This window comes from Rhinolophus ferrumequinum, chromosome 8 (genome assembly GCF_004115265.2).
Source record: "Rhinolophus ferrumequinum isolate MPI-CBG mRhiFer1 chromosome 8, mRhiFer1_v1.p, whole genome shotgun sequence".
NCBI lineage: Eukaryota > Metazoa > Chordata > Mammalia > Chiroptera > Rhinolophidae > Rhinolophus > Rhinolophus ferrumequinum.
The window spans coordinates 26,992,918-27,011,226 of record NC_046291.1 but is presented as its reverse complement, the minus strand read 5'-3'; the positions used below and the strand labels follow the sequence as shown (position 1 = coordinate 27,011,226).

Below are 18,309 nucleotides of genomic sequence, written 5' to 3'. Positions count from 1 at the left end.
ACACGGAGCCTTTCAGTTGTGATCACAAAATATGGTGAATGCTGCTGCCGCGTGCCATCCAATGGAAAGGCAGGGATCTTCAATACGGGAAGCTGAGCATGAAACCTTAGCAACAGTTTGTGACAAGTTTCAACTTGTTTGGTGCAGTCAGTCAGGTGTGAGCTACAATTGAGAGAAGGTGTGTTTTAAAGTGTGCTGTAAATCATTTTCCATCATGACAACACTCCGTGTCACACATCACTGTGGTGTAAGGCAATTTCTGTCAAATAAACAAATTATGATGTATCCTCCTCCACCTTATTCACTATATCTGGCATCATGCAACTTCTGGCTGTTCCCCAAAGTCAACAGGATTCAGGACATTGAAGCAGCCACAACATCAAACCTAAAGACACTCACGAAAGAGGACTTCCAGAATTGCTTCAGAAAGTGGCAAGAATGATGGAATAAGTGTGTTTGAAGCAAGGGGGAGTGTTTTGAGAGGGATTAATAGCAATATGATTTTTACTATAATTTTATTTTTTTATTTAAACATTCACCATATTTTTTATCATTTCTCGTATTTCAAGAAGTAGGGTTTTGAGCAATTACGTCTAACGCTACTGCAAAACAGGAAAAATGAAAGGTGAGAATTGACCATTGTAACATGTAACAGCAACATGGAAGTTGCTGGTGATTCTACAAGGAGCTATAAGTGTACTACATACACACACACACACATGTATATGTTTATAGAATATATATACATATTTATTACATGAAGTTTTAAAGAAGACATATATAGTGTATATACTACTATAGGGTATATATATATATATATATATACACACACATATATATGCATATTATACATAGTATTAGAATGTATGTGTAAAAATGTGTGTGTGCCATTATACAGATGTATTTCTCATCTCTCTAGTTAGCAGTACAATTATATAGCAAATGGTTCTTAAACCTTCCTAAGTTTCTTTTATACTATTTTTTATAATAATTGAGAAATGTTTGGAAAACACAGAAAAATTATAAAAAAGAAAGCAAGGGTTTGTATTCCAGTGCCAGTAGGTAACCAAGTTATTTTTCCTATAGAAATAGATGACGTGGGGTGGGTGGCAGGTAAGTAAGAGGTAGATGGGTAGGTGTCTGAGTGTGTGTATAGAGTGCATATGTTACATAACTGAAGTATACTGCACAGAGAGGCTTTTGTGCTTAATTTCATATCACATTCTCACATGATTAAAAGTCTTTGCATCAGTACTATTTATACAATTCTGTGATTCTTAATAAATGAGAGTATAAAGCCAGCGTACATGTAAGCATTACTAACCTATCAAACACCCCTTTGTAGGCTGCATTATTCTTCTGGATTCTGATATAAGTAAAAGGTAGCATTTTGCCTATGTACCAGTAAATTAAATATTTATCTCTTTTCCTACTCTGTTCATGCCACAGAGATCACATTTCTGCCTCTGGAAAATGAACTGCCATATAACCAGAGATATAATGAAGTGCCGAATTCCCTGGTAGTTCATTCTGACCTACTAAGTGGTCAGTCGTGAACCTGTGAGCCTGAGGCTTAGTGAGGTGCAGGGACTTTTACTGCTACCCCTTCCTGGGACTCGAGAACATATCAACAGGTAGTGTTTCAGTCCCAAATGCTTCTCTGGACCCTCGTTGCCTTAATCTTGACTGCATTTGGCAATTGTTGATTCAGGGCTGTTGTTCTCAACTGGAGGCGATTTGGACCCCAGGAAACATTTGAAAATGCCTGAAGGCCTTTTTGGTTGTCACAACTGAAGAAGGAGGTACTATTGGCATCTAGTTGGTAGTAGCCAGAGATTCTGCTAAACATCCTATAGTGCATAGGACAGTCCCTCACAGCAAAGAATTATCAGGCCCCAAATATCAGTCATACAGAGGTTGAGAAAACCTGAATTGAGGATCTTGTATGCTGAGGCATATGCTAGGGTGTTAGGCCGAAGCGCGTGAAGTTGGGGCATCTGAGCATCCATCCTGGGCCCAGCTCTAGGACGCTCAAGGACTTCAAATCTAGAGACATGGCCTGTAGTGGCAAAGTATAAGAGATAATGAAAAGACACAAAATAAATAAATGAAATTCACAAGATTTTCCTTACTGTTCCAGGCTTGCCTCTTTGGATTCCCCCTCCCTTCCGCCGAACTGGATGTCTTGCATGGAAAAAGCAAGGGATACTTTTGATACTGTGGGGAACTCTCTTGTCAAAAAGACAGGAAGCCAGGGAGGGTCCAGGGTCTGGATGTGCCACTGCCTTTGGGCTCATCCTGTCACTAAGGCTCTGTATTTGGGACACTTGCAAGGACTTAATACCTCTTTCCATCCTGCTGCAAAATGTTGTCTGGCAAGATGTGAGTTTAATTTTCAGAGTTACTAGTTAAGCCAAGATTATTGGAAGAAGGCATTCAGCATATTGATTTTCTTATACATTAGGGTAAAGGGACATTTATTTCTAACAGAGGAAATGGCTATGTTAACTACTGTAATGGCTTCCTTTGCCACTGGGAAGTTTGCTATTATTGGAGACCACTAATTATGGCTTCAGCCTGGTAGAGCTGAAAAAAGATATAAAACATAACTGTAATTGGGTGGAGAATGTGAAATCGCATGGAGTCTTACAGTCATTATAGGAATCTGTCTTGGAATTTCTTGTGACCAGACCAAGTCATGCGGTTCACAGTAGAGACTTAGTATCGCCGCTAAGAGTCTGGCACAGGAACCACACTGCCTGGGCCCCACTAAAGGCCAGCACCGACAAGTCTTAGGAGCGGTACTCATACACACGCACACACGGTACCTACAAACTGCTGTGCACCTCAGTTTCCTCATCTGTAAATAGGCATGGTAATAATCCTCAAAGGGTAGTTGTATACCAATTAGTTGAAGAGTAAGTATATCGATATGTGTAAAGCACTTAGAACAGAAACAATCATGGTAGCCACTAGTTTATTTTTGGTGGTATTTAGCTCTCAGATATCAGGAACTTAAAAAATAAATTTGAAGTTTAAAATGAACAGATAGCCATAACGTCATCTGATTTCTATTTTGTTTTTGCCACTTATATAATAAATGAAAGGTATTAGTACAAACAGTGGTTTTCGGTCTTATTAAGAATTAAATGGAGTTGCCAAGAGAAAACTGATTTGATTACAGAATCAAGTGGTTTAAAAGTATTATTCAAGCAAAACCTGTCCTTGTGTCATTTTGTCTCTAATAGATAAAAAGCCAAGGAAGCTTTCTAGTCTTTCTCTAAACTGGTCAAACTTCTAGTAAGAACAACTGTTCTTTAATTTATTCTTTAATTCAGTAGAGTTTTATTAGGCTGAAATTAACCAAATCCTAGAGAGGCCTGGAAACATAAATGATTATGAAATGGTATGGATTGTAAAGAGGGCATTTTGGAAAACAAAGATGAATGCTAATAATTTATCTTTAGTATTTAACTCTGGCATTCCAATGGGAAAAAGACAGCTAGTTTGAATCAAATAAAGGGACTTTTTCTTAGGTAATTATATAATGAGTTAGGTAAAAGAGCTAACCTGGAATGCGTTTATTAAATCAAGCAATAAAGTTTCGTTTCTTTGAAACTACCTATTGTCAGAATCTTTACAGCTAATTCCATTTACAAATAAATTAAATGAAAGAACTATTTCTTTAAAGTTAGACATGGCTTTTCTCTATTTTGGTAAAAGTAGAAAATGACACATCATTGGATCTGGCTAAGATCAGACCTCCTAATCATGTTTTAATTATGGGTTCTCTGCTACTCTTGATTTTATAGTTGTTATTTTGTGACTGACATTCAGACACTAACAGTAATTCTTAAAATACATAATTTTACATAAGAGTTCCTCAAAGTGACCTTAAGATGAGAACCTCTAGACATAATTATAGAGAGCAAGGAACTACCAACCTAGAATGGATTGATGGTTTCCAGAGCTATCTCATTTTCAAATTTTTCAGTTAAAACTGTGGCAGAGTTTCACATTTCTGCAAACTTGAGACAGATGCAGAAGTGGCCCATACAAAGTTTATCACGTGGACCACACTAAACACTAGGGACCAGATGTGATTCACCACAGGCTTCTCCTTGGGTACTTGAACCCGAAATGTATCTTTGGCTGCCATACTTTGTGTTTTTTAAGTTCAGCTCTTCTTGTAGCCAGGTGTCATTTGTCAAAGAGGACATGAGTCTTTGTTGTGTATTATCATTTTTTTTGTTTAGGTTCAAAAACTGACTGCCGGTTATATTACCCCAAGAAGCATGCTTAAGGCCTGAGTTTCGACGAAGTGAAATTTAATTCAGTGATATCTATTATAAAGCACATTTCTCTAACTTCAACATAACATTGTATTGTTTTCAATGCTCTGTATCCTATTGGCAATCTTTATCAATAGCGTTGCTTTCATGGTTAACGATGAATTTTAAATTATAGAAGCCAATTTTAAACGTTTTAAATTATAGAAGCCAAATATTTCCTCAAAATTTTAGTGTGTTTCTACCGTAAGCTCTATTTCTTCATCTATAAAATGGTGTTACCACCATACTACCTCTAAAGTCTTTTCAGGTAGCGATGATTCCCTAAGTCTAACGTCTAGCCTCTTTAATGATTGAGAATATTCTGCTGAATTTCTTATGTGATGTTTCAAATGGCGTGACTGCCTCGCCAAAGGATCCTCTCTGTTGACCATCACCAAATATCATTCCCCAAAACTCTTCCGTCAGTCATGGAGATGGTGTTAGCCCCTCACAGAGAGAGACCAGCCTTAGCCTGCCGGGAACAAGGTCACACCTTTCAGAGCTGCAGTCAGCCTGTCTTGCCAAATGCATCTGTGTTTGGCCAGCTGAGTGGGTAACTATTAATCGGCTTTTTTCCCTTTCCTTTTTGTCATGTGCACTTCCCAACAGAAAGGAGAACCTGACTGCTATGCGCTCTCCCTGGAAACAAGTGAGCAACTCACCTTCGAAATCCCCCTGAATGATTCTGGTTCTGCTGGTCTTGGGGTGAGCTTGAAGGGGAACAAATCTCGAGAAACTGGAACAGACTTGGGAATTTTTATCAAGTCCATCATCCATGGAGGTGCTGCATTTAAGGTAAGTGGGAGTGATGTCTGCACGTCGGTCTGAAGGTCGTTACGTTAGGAAGCTTGAGGACTGGATGGCGAAGAGTGCGTCGAGGCTTCAGGCCCCTGAAGCGTTCCTGCCCGATGCTGGAAATGCATGTGTGGACACATCTGTGCAACAGTTGTCTGTTTTCACACTTTAACTGCTTAATTTCATTTCCAAGAGACAGTTCTGAAAACCCATCATGATTAATATTCTTTCTTGCATTCTTTGTGTTACTCTATTACTTTGAATTTGTAACATGACAGAGTTGAGCCTAAAAATACACAATCAGAAAAAAAAAAAAAGAAACCTTAAAATAAGTCAATGTAAAGGCAGCAAATAAGAAAATTGTGCTTGCAGGATGGACAGCCTAGTGGAGCCTGAGAATGAGTGTAGTATAAACTAAAGGTCATTTATCACATTTTATACACTTGAAGATAGCTGTGGTGCTCGGAATGCATGTTTGCCTTGTAACTTGGAGAAGCTGATAAATTAAAAAAAAAAAGAAAGAAAAAGAAAGAAAGAACATGATTCTACCTTTTATACTGGGTTGGGAGTGTGATCCTAGCTGTTAACATAGGGTAATATACTGGTTTCCTAGACTGCCTGGGTTCAAATCCAACTCGGCCACTTGCTAGCTGGGTGCCAATGTGGGCAAGGAACTTGACCTGCTCTGCTCCCATTACCTCAGCTGTAGAGTGGAGATAATGAACAGCCTAATTGATAGGATTCTACGGATTCAATACACTAATACATCCTGTGTGCTTAAAGCAGCCAAGTGATGATAGGCGGGAAACAGTCTGTGCCCGTAGCAGTTGTCCTCACCATTACTCCCACGTGCCGTACAAGAACCCTTCTGAGTTTGAATCCTGCCCTCACTACTCTTACCCTCTGTGAATGTAGGCAGGTTATGTGTCCTCAGTGTGCCTCAGTTTCCTCATTTGTGAACAGAGTAAAATTAGTAGCACCTACCTCCTGGTGCTCTTACGAGGATAAAAAGAGACGGCATGCATAAAGTGCCGAGCCCCGTGCTATGGTACACTTCCAGTAAATGTTAGCCATTTTCAAGAATGTTGATACTAAGAATGTGTGCCCATGTCCCCTACAAAAGCCAAGAAGGCCTCGTTAGGGTTACAGGAGCGCGCCTGGTGCTCGCATCTGGCTTTGTTTAGGTGTTTTTCTTCTTGCACTTACCATTTCACTTTCGTTTCAGACCTAGACACCGAACTAATGTCTTTTTCCTTGGGAGATAAGAAATGCAGGGTGCATAGACAGTTCTTTAAGGCACTCCTTGGATCAGTTAGCATTTGTTGCATAGTAAATAATGCCAGAATTGTAGTAACATACATCAGGAAGCCTTTATTTCCCTCATGACTCTAGGGCTAGAAGGGTTCAGCTTCAGGCTGGTGTTCCTCCCTCAGACTGGAGGTCCACAAGTCTGAGTGCCTGCCCGTATCTCACCTGTGCCTGGGAGCAATGTGCTCGCTGCAGCATGTTCTTTTTAGGAAGTGTCAGAGGGCCAGCAGCAAAGGTGAAGCCTTGTAAACTCTGGGTGTCAAACTGACTCATTGTGATCACACACACACACACACACACACACACACACACACACACACACCACTGGCCGAAACGAGCCATATGGTTCCATCCAATGTCAATACAAGGTGTAGGGAAACATAATCTACCCACAGTGAAGCTGTTGCAAAGGTGTGGGTGCCGAGCACGGTGAAGAATTGAAACCCATCACCAATCTGTCAGACTCTCCAATCTGTCTCAGAAATGCATAAGCAGGAGCAGGAAGAAAATAACGGTAATTATAACAACAGCAACAAATAACATTCATTGTTCTTAGTGCAAATGCATGCCGGGCAGCGTGCAAAGTATCTGAGCTGGCTGCTCTAATTTTACTCTTCACATTCATGCTGGATTATCGTGCCACTTCATCATAGGGCAATTGCAGGTTCTGGCGGCCAGTGCCTCTCCACAGGGTACCTATGTGCCTATGGTCACATAGCCAGAAATGGCTTAAACGACGATTTGAATCCAAGCAGTCTGACTTCAACCAGGTGCTTTGCTGCCCTGCGATGAAGGCTCCATCGTCTGATCCATTTATATTCCCGGAGATCAAGCACTCTTGCCCTGGAATTATCTTGTATCATGCTTGTCATTCTTCAACAAGCCACCTAAGCATGTGCTGTGTTTGAGGATGAGGCGGGGTGATTGTGGCCACCAGCTTGATATTATTCTTATTCCTAATGACAGTTCTGTTTGCAGAATTTATTCCAAGTAAAATTGAAACTGAAATGAGTTTTTGGAAATTAAAAGCAAACATCTTAGCTCTTTTATGGGCAATAACTTAAGCTCAAGCAGACGTTGGAGAGCTGGCTTAATATGTATATCCATGTGTGTGAAACTAAGCATCTCCTTACGTAAGCAGTTTCTAACCGTATTGTTTCTTGCAGAAAGATTTCTCTTTCCATTTATGTAAATTCCTTTCCTGACACTGGTCTGCTGAGTCAGACAATCACACCATTAAAAACCACTGGACAGCATATTTATAGCTGATCTTACACAGTAAGAGGCATCAGTCATGAATTGAACCTTATTGGGAATGTTTAGTATCCATTTGTCTTGTTTACTTTTTACAGTATATAGAGGCCAAAGTGCTGCTCACAAGAAATGTGATTAACTAGGAATAAAAGAAAGAACGAATTATTCTGTTCTCCTTCTCTTGTTCCAATCATCCACTGTCACTCCTCAGAAAATTGCCACCTGTTCTGTGATTCAGGCTTATGTTTTACAAAAATTGTTTTGAGACTTTGTTCCTGTCCCTGTTCAGAAAATACAAATGTAACAGACTGCATGTCCCTGGGGCAAAAGGGAGATCAGCATGGGAAACATTCGCTTTAGCATCTGGCCCTGGTTTTTACCTGAAATCAACAGAATCATCTTTCTGCCAGAGCACAATCTTTTTCTCCTGGCTCTTCATACGACTAATTGGTTCTCGAGGTGTTTTTCCCTTTAGGGAAGGTGGATTTTTGAAATCTAAACTACTTTGAAAAGTATGACCACATTCTTCCTGTGGACTCTGTGTGCTATATTCTCCTGGGGGCTTCCGTTGGTGTAAACAAAGATAGGCTACTTCTTGCCAGATGTAAAATCCCCCGAATGACTGTGACTGCATTTGAGGGCCTGTTCCCCTCCCCCGCTTCCCTTTCAGGCTACTACCGTCTATCATTTCATCTCGTATTTGAGTCATTTCTAATAGAGATGTAAATCTCTTTTTTGAAAATAAGAGCATCCAGCTACCCTGGAATTCCATTTTAGAAGTGAATTACTCACTCAACAAACAAAACAATATTCTCACTCTATTCAGAATTATCCAAATGCTTAAATATTTAAATTCCAGTCTGCCTGTTAAGAAGTAAAGCCCAGAAACTCTTCCCTGCTAGTGTCAAGATACAACATTTGCCATTTCAGCCCACTTTACATATAGAGTTCTCTGTGGTTCTCTCTGAAGCAGCCCCCTGAGCTTGCTTTGCAATGTACAAAGTAACCATTGCCCATAACAGCCAAAGACAACTTAGAGTATTAATACTAATATGCTTAAACAATAACATGCGTTACTGGATGTCTCTAGTTTCTGTCTTTCTTCCTGGGCATTTCCCCCTGAAGTACAGTGTAATTGCTTCCAGAACCAAAATATGCTAGATAGAAGTATGTATGTTAACTTCTCATGACCTAAAGACTATGACTAGAATGAAATTAGAATGTTCATGAGGAAGCTTTTCAAAAATTTCACTTCTGTGTTTGGAATTTAAAGCGAATGTGGCATTGTTACTATTAAGTGAAAAGAAACATTGTCTTTATTGCTGATAGAAAAAAAATACCTCCAGAAAAAAAAATTCTCCTTTTCCAAAATCCACTTGAAAATTAGCTTTTCCTTTTCTCTGGCGAAGCACACACAAAGTCTTAATGATCAGTTTGAAGACCTTAGGTATCTTCATCCATATTTGCTAAACATTTTGAATTCTAAGATCAGTGGCTTTCTTTGCTTTGCTTTTGATGTACTGTATTAACTGAATTTTTGGGGGGAGAAAATGCATTTTTACATCTATTGATTAGACTAACTTAAATGGTTATTTTTTTAGACTTAAACATGCATCACTTTTAGAAAAAAACTATATAACCAGACTAGTGATAGTTTTAAAAATTGAGATAGACTATTAACATGCTGTTGTAAGGCTAGAAATCTCCTGGAGTCTGTTTTACTAATTCTACAAGATGTCTTTTTTATTATTATTATTTGAATATACTGACATTGGGACTGGAATGTGTCCTATGGAAATCTTGAAATAATAAGGTAAAAAGTAAAATTTAAAGACAATTTTTGCTAAGGGAAAAAAATGTCACGTATCAGGTGGATTATTTAAGGGCTCTTAAATAGAATTTAAGAATACCTGTTATTCTCTAGAAAATTAATTAATCAGGTTTGTGCTTAATAAATACTACTTGATGATGAAATTAAATGGAAAAAAAATACCTGACATAGCTAATGGCATGCATTCAGAATATGAAATAGACGTAATTTAAGTGATTTGATTCCTGTGTTCTTAGGAAATTTGGAATACTTCCTCCTGAAAGATGCAGAATTTCATAATCTACACTATTCAGTAATTGGTAAAAGAAAAAGTTTTATCTGACACAAGGAATCCCCCTATGTTTAAAATGACTAAAATATAAATATTTGGAGAGACTATATACACAGTTCTAGAATTTCTGGGAACATGGTGCTTGATTCTGAATCTCTATGTCTCTTTGTAATAAGGAACATTTAACACATAGAATCCGAGCTCTTACCAGGAGTTCAGTAGGAGTTCCCAGCATGAGTAATTGCCACCTCCATCTCTGCTGGTATCTATAAATCATGTGACAGATGTATAATTAATGAATTCAAAGGAAGATAAAAGGGATAGCTTTTTAAGGAAAACTAATGTTAAATTATTTCTTCAACTATTCATTTTCCTTAAAATTGATAATGTTTTCTATTGGTGGAGAACCATAGAGGTCATTACCAGTAGTCATGTCTTGCAGGTTTTTACCTTTGACAAAAGGACCATAGAGTCTGACTGTGTAAATAGCTCAATTGCAAATCCTCAACTGTTAGAAGGCAAACTCTAACATTTCATCCAAATCACACAAAAAATACATTTTATGGACAACTAAAAGCAGGAATTTTGCCTGAAAAAATGCAACAATCACTATTTACCCTTTAAGAATTTTACCTTAAAACAATGAAATTACTAACTTAAACATGAGAAAAATATTTATCAATTATGTTATACAAATTGTTTTTAACCAATTTCCTTTTGTAAAAAAGCCAAAAATGTTAGTGTATATTAATCCATAAATGAGAATCCTGACTATATGAATTTTCTGCAATGGTAAATATTTTATAAAGATATCACATTATTTTTCAAATCCCACAACACCAGCATCAATCTTTACTTTTCTTGCCAATATTTATCACTTTTACATTGTTATTTCATGCACGGAAATGCAAATAAGAAATAAATTTATACCATGCTGAATGAAATTTTGGGACTCTACATCAATTTTGATGTATATTTTGGATTCCATGATTGTCCAAGTAGGTTTGGAAAAAATATAAGAGTTGGTAGACCTAATCAAGAAGGATATTATAATCTGCAAAGGTTGATATTCCATGATGATGATACTTTGAAAACTATATTCACCTTCGTTTCACCTTCACGTGAAAAGCTATATTCACCTTCATTATAGGTATTTATAGGAGTCTATAATGTGCTCAGAGTTTTGTTGTAGACACGCTGCTTTGGGCCCATTTTTTTCTACTGACCAGACTTTTAGCAAGCGTAGTATAAACAAGAGCAAGGTGTATTTTTTAAAAGTAAATACGATAATTTTCAATAGTTTGAGGAGGCCTCTGAAATGCTAATCCAGTTAGGCATTCTTGCAGAATCTTCTTTATTCATATGTAACACATATGCCTTAGTAAGCTTTTTATTATCCAGTTTTTTAGGCCAAAGTAAACAAAAAACAGAAAACCAGGAAGGAGATAGGAAGGGATGAAGAGGAAACTGAAATGACAGAAGACAGAAAAAGTGTAAAACAAGTACAGAATGCTGTTACTGCATAATAGGCCAATGAATATTTGTGATGACACTAAATCAGTGCTTCAGAAACTTACTTGCTGAGGAAATTAGAAGAGTTAGTAGTGACTGTAATAAAGGCTATAAGTTACCATGTATTTATTTATGCCCATTATTTTTCCAGGAGGTGTGTAAAATGGAAATTATAATACATTTTGAAAACATTGTATCAGAACGGTTTTATGTATATTCCAGTGCTATAAAAATTGCTCTTCAGTGATCCCTTAAAAAATGTCTCATATGCCACAGGTGCTGAGAAAATGATAATGATGCTGGAACTTCACTGGTTTGCTACATACACATGGAATGAGGCTCTTAAGACAATAACTGAATTTGATAAATAAATTTAAAATTTTACAATAGCTGAAAAACAGGACATTGGGCCAGTTCACAGAAAGCCATTAAGCTTCGCTTGTAGAATTCTACAGGTTCTCTGAACATGCGCTGGTGCATCCAGCCTGCCCAGATCCACCATCTCTGATAGTGACAGTTTGTAAATTAAACAGTTTGATGATTGTAGGTGAACCTCACACCAGGCCCAGGGTACCTAAATGAAGTGTTTTTCAAGTTGCTCAATTGAGCAAACGTTTTTGAACAGCTGCGGTGAGTTACGTAATATATAATGGAATAGAGATAAAAAACATGATATGACTGATTCCATAATCTAGGGAGGTAGTCGGATGATAAGGGTTACGGTAGACACATACACAAGTATCATGGGTGTTGAGATGTTGGAGCAATTAATTCTGCCTGTAGAGAAAACTATGAATGAAAGGCAGTTTCTGAGCCTTAATATGAAGGATAAATAGATATTCAACGGGTGAGTAGGAATATAAAGGATATTTTGGACAGAAGGAAGAGAAGGAGCAAAGCACCATGGTGTATACATCAGCATGCACTTCATTGTGCCTAGAAAATGGAGCTCTGATTGGGGAACAATACCCCATTCGTACTGGTTGGAATTGTGTTAGCACAAATGATGTAAAACATTGACTAACACAGGTAGATCCTCTTCAAGACAAAAATGTACATGTTTCCAGTCTTACTAAGTTTCTTTACCCCCCTTCTTTGTTTTAAAATCTATACTTTAAAATCTTGATTTGTTCTGTTCCTTTCATTGTGGCTGTTTTTTAATGAAGTTAAATGATTTCAATCTGGAATGCAAGGTTCTTCTCTAGGTTGGAATTTATTTTTCTTTCTTTTTTTTTTCTCAAAAATACAGTAGGCAGATGTTGTCCTGGGGTGATTTTAGGGCCTTGAGGAGGCTTTGTTCAGAACAGTCTGCTCCCTCAATCAAGTGCCATCATATCTGGAGTCCGGCCCCACTCTAGAGAAATCCCGTTCTGCAGCCTGAAGTCAGGCTTGGGGTTTGGGCTCTGGGTGTTGATAATAACCCAGAAGCCTTTACCAAGGGCCCCTTTAGAAACATGCGGAGGCAGGAGCTGACATCTGGTCAAGATTAATCCTCTCAACACCATGGCCTAATGCGGACTGGCTTTGGGCCCCAGCCAGCTGCCCCTGGGAAAGCCAGCCCGCTCTCTCATGCTTGTCTCATGTTTTGCAGAGCGCAGTTCTTCACCATGGCTTTCTTATTCTCCCCTCTGTGTTTATGAGAACTTTAGAGGTAAAGGGGCCTCGCAAGAAATTGGCCCAAAGAGCTGGAGTAAGACCTGCAGTTTCACCAGTAATCATGGCAGAGGTAGCACTCAGGCACCACTGAATACAGTGGGGGCTGAACTACAAGGTCACTGGACCCCCTCGAAACCACAGAAGTGCTTCCAGTGGGCACATGAAACATCCTCCTGACTGCCACCCACTACAAAGACGTATCAGGTCCAAATGTGCAGCTCTGGGGAAAAGATTGTGTAAATATTTACGTTTAAGAAGTGAGAATCTGTATCTTTTATTAGAGTCTCAAAGGAGTCTAAGGAGCCCATCCAGGACAAGAATCACTAGCAAAGTGGGTGAAAACATGGACTTCAGAGTGACCCAGACCTAGTTCAAAACTGCTTTTAGAAGTGAGACCTTTAGTAATGCACTGAACTGGCCCAATCCTTGGTTCTGTCTTTTATAAAAGGGAACGATCGTCCCAAATGTACAGGATTTTTTGGAAGGACTAAATTGTCCAGTGCGTGTAAAGTGTTTAGCACAATGACTAAACGAAGTAGAAGCTCCTTAATAATTGTAGTACCTTTAGTCATCTCTATAACTCTGATTTAGAAGCAGCATGGCATAACAGGTACACACCTGGCTCAGAGACACGAAGACCTGGTCCTGTCAGTACCCTTTGACAAGTCACTAATTTTCTCCAAGCCTCCTGTTTTACTTCTCTTCAATAGCGGAGGGTAGTATGTATATCACAGAGTTGTGAGAAACGACTTAGAGAACATTTTCACAATGACTGGCCTATATTAGGTGTTCAGTAAAAGGGAGATGTAATACTCAAGCATCTTGTCTCCTGGTCCACTCTTCCTCCTGCATTAGAACCCGTTCCGGGCTGATGAGATTTGAAACCATCCCAGGACATGGAGAAGACCTAAATCTCACACAAGTCTTTATTTATCCTAAAGTGCCCTGAGGAAGTTACTTCTTACCTTTACTTTGCTCCCTTTCCTCTGTTTTTCTTCCTCTCTGAGAACTTCCTTTACTCCCTCCTAGCTTCAGGATGGGTAGAGTTGGTTATGGGGTTGCCAGAGGTGAGGCATGTAGTTGTTGTCTTTTTGATTAGGGGTCTGACGGCAGTAAAATAGGAAGGAAAGTGGCTTAAAGTGTTCAGGCTGCTATAACAAAATACCCTAGACTGGATGGCTTAGAAACAACGGAAATTTACTTCTCACAGTTCTGGAGGCTGAGGTGTAAACTCAAGGCATCAGCAGATTTACTACCTGGTAAGAGCCCCCTTTGGGTTGATAGACTGAGAAGACAGGCATCTTCTTGCTATACCTCACCTGGCAGAGGGAGTCAGGGGCCTCTCTCTCAGGCCGCTTTCGTAAGTGCACTGATCTCAATCACGAGGGATCCATCCTCATGACCTAATCACCTCCCAAAGGCCCCACCTCCTAATCACCTCCTGTTGGACATGAGGATTTCAACATCATGAATTTGGGGGTGAGAGGAGATACACACATTCAGTCTATGGCAGAAAGGGATTTTTTTTCTTTAGCAAAGGTAAGCATGGCCCATATTATAATGAAATAAATATCCTAAGATGACTGAGTAATCGCCCTGGATAGTCAAAATCACGTATATAAAATCAGTTGATGAGAGTTAGCATTCTCATGCCTAAGTATTTACTCGAACATAATATTAATAGGAAAACTAAAACTGTAAAACAACTGCTTTTCTTGTTAAAATTATTCCAAAGCGGAATAGACATACACAATTTTGAGGGCTGTTTGATGATTTTGAGTAATGAGCTCTGCATTGAATCAACTTCATTTTAGATCAAGACTAGACCTGGATATGCATATACAGAGGGTGCCCAAACACTGTGTACACATTTTAAGAGAGGAAAAAATTGTACTCTTGAAACCTATGTAACTTGACTAACCATTGTCACCCCAATAAACTTTAAAAAAAAAATTATAATACTCAATATATACCAATAATGAAAGATGAATACAAGTCATATGTATACATTTTTTTAGCACCCCCCAGTATATATGTAGCTAGATAGGTAGACGGTTTTTTCCTCCATCTTCTAGTTTGTTTCCTGGCTCTTGCCATCCCTTAGCACAATCTCTAATCTTACATCTTTTGCCATCTGACTGGCTTTTGTACAGGGTTCTTTTCCAGGAAATACCTGGTAACATACTGTCCTCTCTGTTTTTGCAAGGCCTTTTTCTTGAAGCATTACTCCTTTAGAGACTAGTCATTGCCTTCTATATAGAAGACAGAATGGTCTGTGAATCGGGAATGCTGAGAAGTCAGGACTTGGGTTATTCTGATCCAGCTCTGACCTTAACTGAGCAAGTCCTAATGGATGTGGAAGTGGCTTCTCTTAAGAAGAGTTCAATAAATGGTTTCCCATCCTCTTTGGGGATCACATTATTTATCTATACACACAAGAGGTTGGACAAGATGACCTCTAAGGACCCTTCCAGCTCTAAATTCTGTGATTATATTCTAAATGTTAGGACAGCATGGCATCACCATTATTGGAATTACCCGTCATTTATCTTACAAAGAAAGAAGCATACACCTATAGCAACAGACCAGCCAAGCCTTACAATGAGTGTGTGTGGATTTTTATCGCGCCCACAGCTCTTTGGTGATGCTTGTAATGAATGTGAATGTCTCCTAATAAAAATAAAATAAAATCCCAGCTGCCCTGTGGTGGCCTGACCTGCCTTTTTGTTTGGGACGTGGACAGAGCAAACATTTTCTATTTCAGGGTAGCTCTGCATGCTTGAGACTCGGAATGGAGCTGAAAATAAGAGTGTGTGCTTAATACCTGTTAATAAGAGATTATTTTACCAAAAGAAATGTTCTTACATCTATGTATCTCTTAGTTTTATCTTCACACAGACCTTGTCCCATACATCATAGAGGAGGTTCACAGGAGGTTACCAGGTGGGATCTCACTCAGATTTCATTCCCTCCATTGTAGAGATATTCATAACATTTCAATCTTTATCTTCTTCCTGTTACAGAGGACAAGACTAGGCCTCTGCAGATCCAGCATTAGACCTCATTTCCTGGGAACAGAGCTAGGATCTCGATCCAACTCTTCTGCTTCCTCCTCCACTTTAAAAACCACACATCTGCCTCCTGTCGTCCTAAAAAGATTTTTCATGACCCTTCTAACCTCCTTCTCAAGATTCAGCCCAATAGTCCTCATTCCATTAAATGCCAAAATGCACGTAGAATAATTTCTCAAGTTGAATCTCACTGCATGGGACTAAACCACTAAAATTGTTTTTGTTTTACTCCCATTTCCAGTAAACTTAATCTTATTTTTTTATGTGCCTCACTCAAAATTAGATAACAGAAATAAAGAGATTTCTTTCTCTTTTTCTTAGTGTTATTTTTTTTCCAATTACAATTGACAATCAGTATTTTATATTTTCAGATGTACAGCATAGGGGTCAGACATTTATATAATTTACAAAGTGATCCCTGATAAGCCTACTACCCACCTGGCACTCTACATAGCTATTACAATAATGTAAAGTACAGCATGGGGAATATAGTCAATAATATTGTAAGAGATTTCTTTCTTTCTTTGGCTTTTCCTGTAAATCTCATTTCCAAATTTGCTCCAAATTAGGATAAAGGTTAAGTGGAGTGGGTAAACAAGAAGAAGGGAGAGGAGGACATTATGGTCCGTTGAAGTAGTCGACTCAGACATTGCACAGCTCTGATTTTACACCCTTCTCTATCGATCCCATTGCCTTGCCATCTCAGAGTCTTCATCTGGTGGGCGTGTGCTCCTTTGGGTGGCCTCCGCACTCCTATGTGGCCACCACCCTGTCCAGCAGGCGGCATGCGCACTGCGTCTGCATGAGGGCATTAACCATCCAGAGTAGCTTTCACCGCTCACCCTTTCTCCGCTGTCAGCAGAGGAACTTCCTCTGACCATCTGCTACTGCATTAGTCAAAGCTTATCAACTTGTCCACATGATTTCTCTCCCAGAGCTATCGGGTTGGTCCTATTGCGCATTGTATGTCTGGTTTTCTCCTTTCTTGAGGAAGTTTTTCTTTTGCATTTCATTCCGTTGACTTGAGCATGGATCCCAGATACTTGTAACCACAGACTGTTTAATATTTCCCTTTCCCTAGTTTAGTGTTGCACAATTGTAGTCTAGAGAGGACTAACAGGGAGCTGTAGCAGAAAGACTGAAGAGACAAGAAACCTGAACTTGAGTCGGTTTGTCTCTGACTTGCTTTTGTGACCTAGGGCAAGTTACATTACTTCCCTGCCTCAGTTTCCTTATCTGTAAATATGTCAATAAAAACATTAATCTACTTCTTGAGTTTTGTAAAAATCACTTGAGATAATTAAGGGGAAAAAAATCTCTGGGAAGGTAAGTTGTTATACATTCCTACTGTTATTTTTCTTAAATTTATTAGCAGCAGCTGTATCATAATATTTCTAAAAGTGCCTCGGTGTGTCATAGCAAGAACTTTCTATCCTAGAGTGAAACAGGTATTAGACATAACGTCCCTAATATAAGTGTCTACATTTTAAGCATTTTTTCCTCCAGGCTGCCTGTTGGGGAGATACACCATGATCCCCTTAATTTCTTTTGTCGGCAGAGCTGATATCCCAATTTGTTAGCTACTGCTCACATGTGAGAGACTTCTGGCTGAAAATGACTGGTGTCTAGAATTGAGTTAGACCAGAGTCTGGGCTGCCTATCTACATTCTGAGGTTCTGTTCCCTCCTGGAGATGCTGGGTAAAAGGACTCATCAGTCAGAACCTTCTTGCAAAAAGCTTGACAATCCCCTTTCTCAAGCTTTTCTGCCAGAAGACATCATAGCAAATTGGTCCTTCACTACCCACCTCTGTATTCTTTTGCAGACTAGCAGACTAACAACTTTTTGGTTGTGTTAGAGAAAATTACATGAGAATTTTTTTTTTCAGCACTGTTCAGTAGAGCTAGCAACGATATCAGGAGACATGCTACTGTCAAGCACACAATATTTAAGCATGATGTCTCTGTGAGCCTGAAAATGCAAAGCCTTGTTTCAAGCGATATGACCACTTCCTTTTGTTTCCTAACCCTCTTTCCTTAAGTCAACAACATGGCCCCTGTCAGAACAAATGGCAGAATTAGACCAGGGTAGCATACTTGCCAAAGATTTAGGTAAGAGATGTTTGCAAATGTCTAAATTATTGCATCTCAGGGCTTTAAGATGTCTAAAAAACACTTTCACAAAATTCATTATTGTTCATATTTGTGACTATTTGATAAGCTCCAGAACCTTTCTCTTCCATAGAAAATAAATCATTCCTAATAGCTGAAATTTTTTTTTC

General features: G+C 38.9%; 1 protein-coding gene across 1 annotated transcript in view; it reads left to right on the top strand.

Moving 5' to 3' along the window:
* PARD3B (par-3 family cell polarity regulator beta) overlaps positions 1 to 18,309 on the top strand; it is a 939,210-nt gene that overhangs the window by 548,554 nt on the left and 372,347 nt on the right. The window contains exon 11 of the mRNA XM_033112382.1: positions 4,941 to 5,126. Coding sequence (XP_032968273.1) covers positions 4,941 to 5,126 — 186 coding nt within the window. The remainder of the gene's footprint in view (positions 1 to 4,940; positions 5,127 to 18,309) is intronic.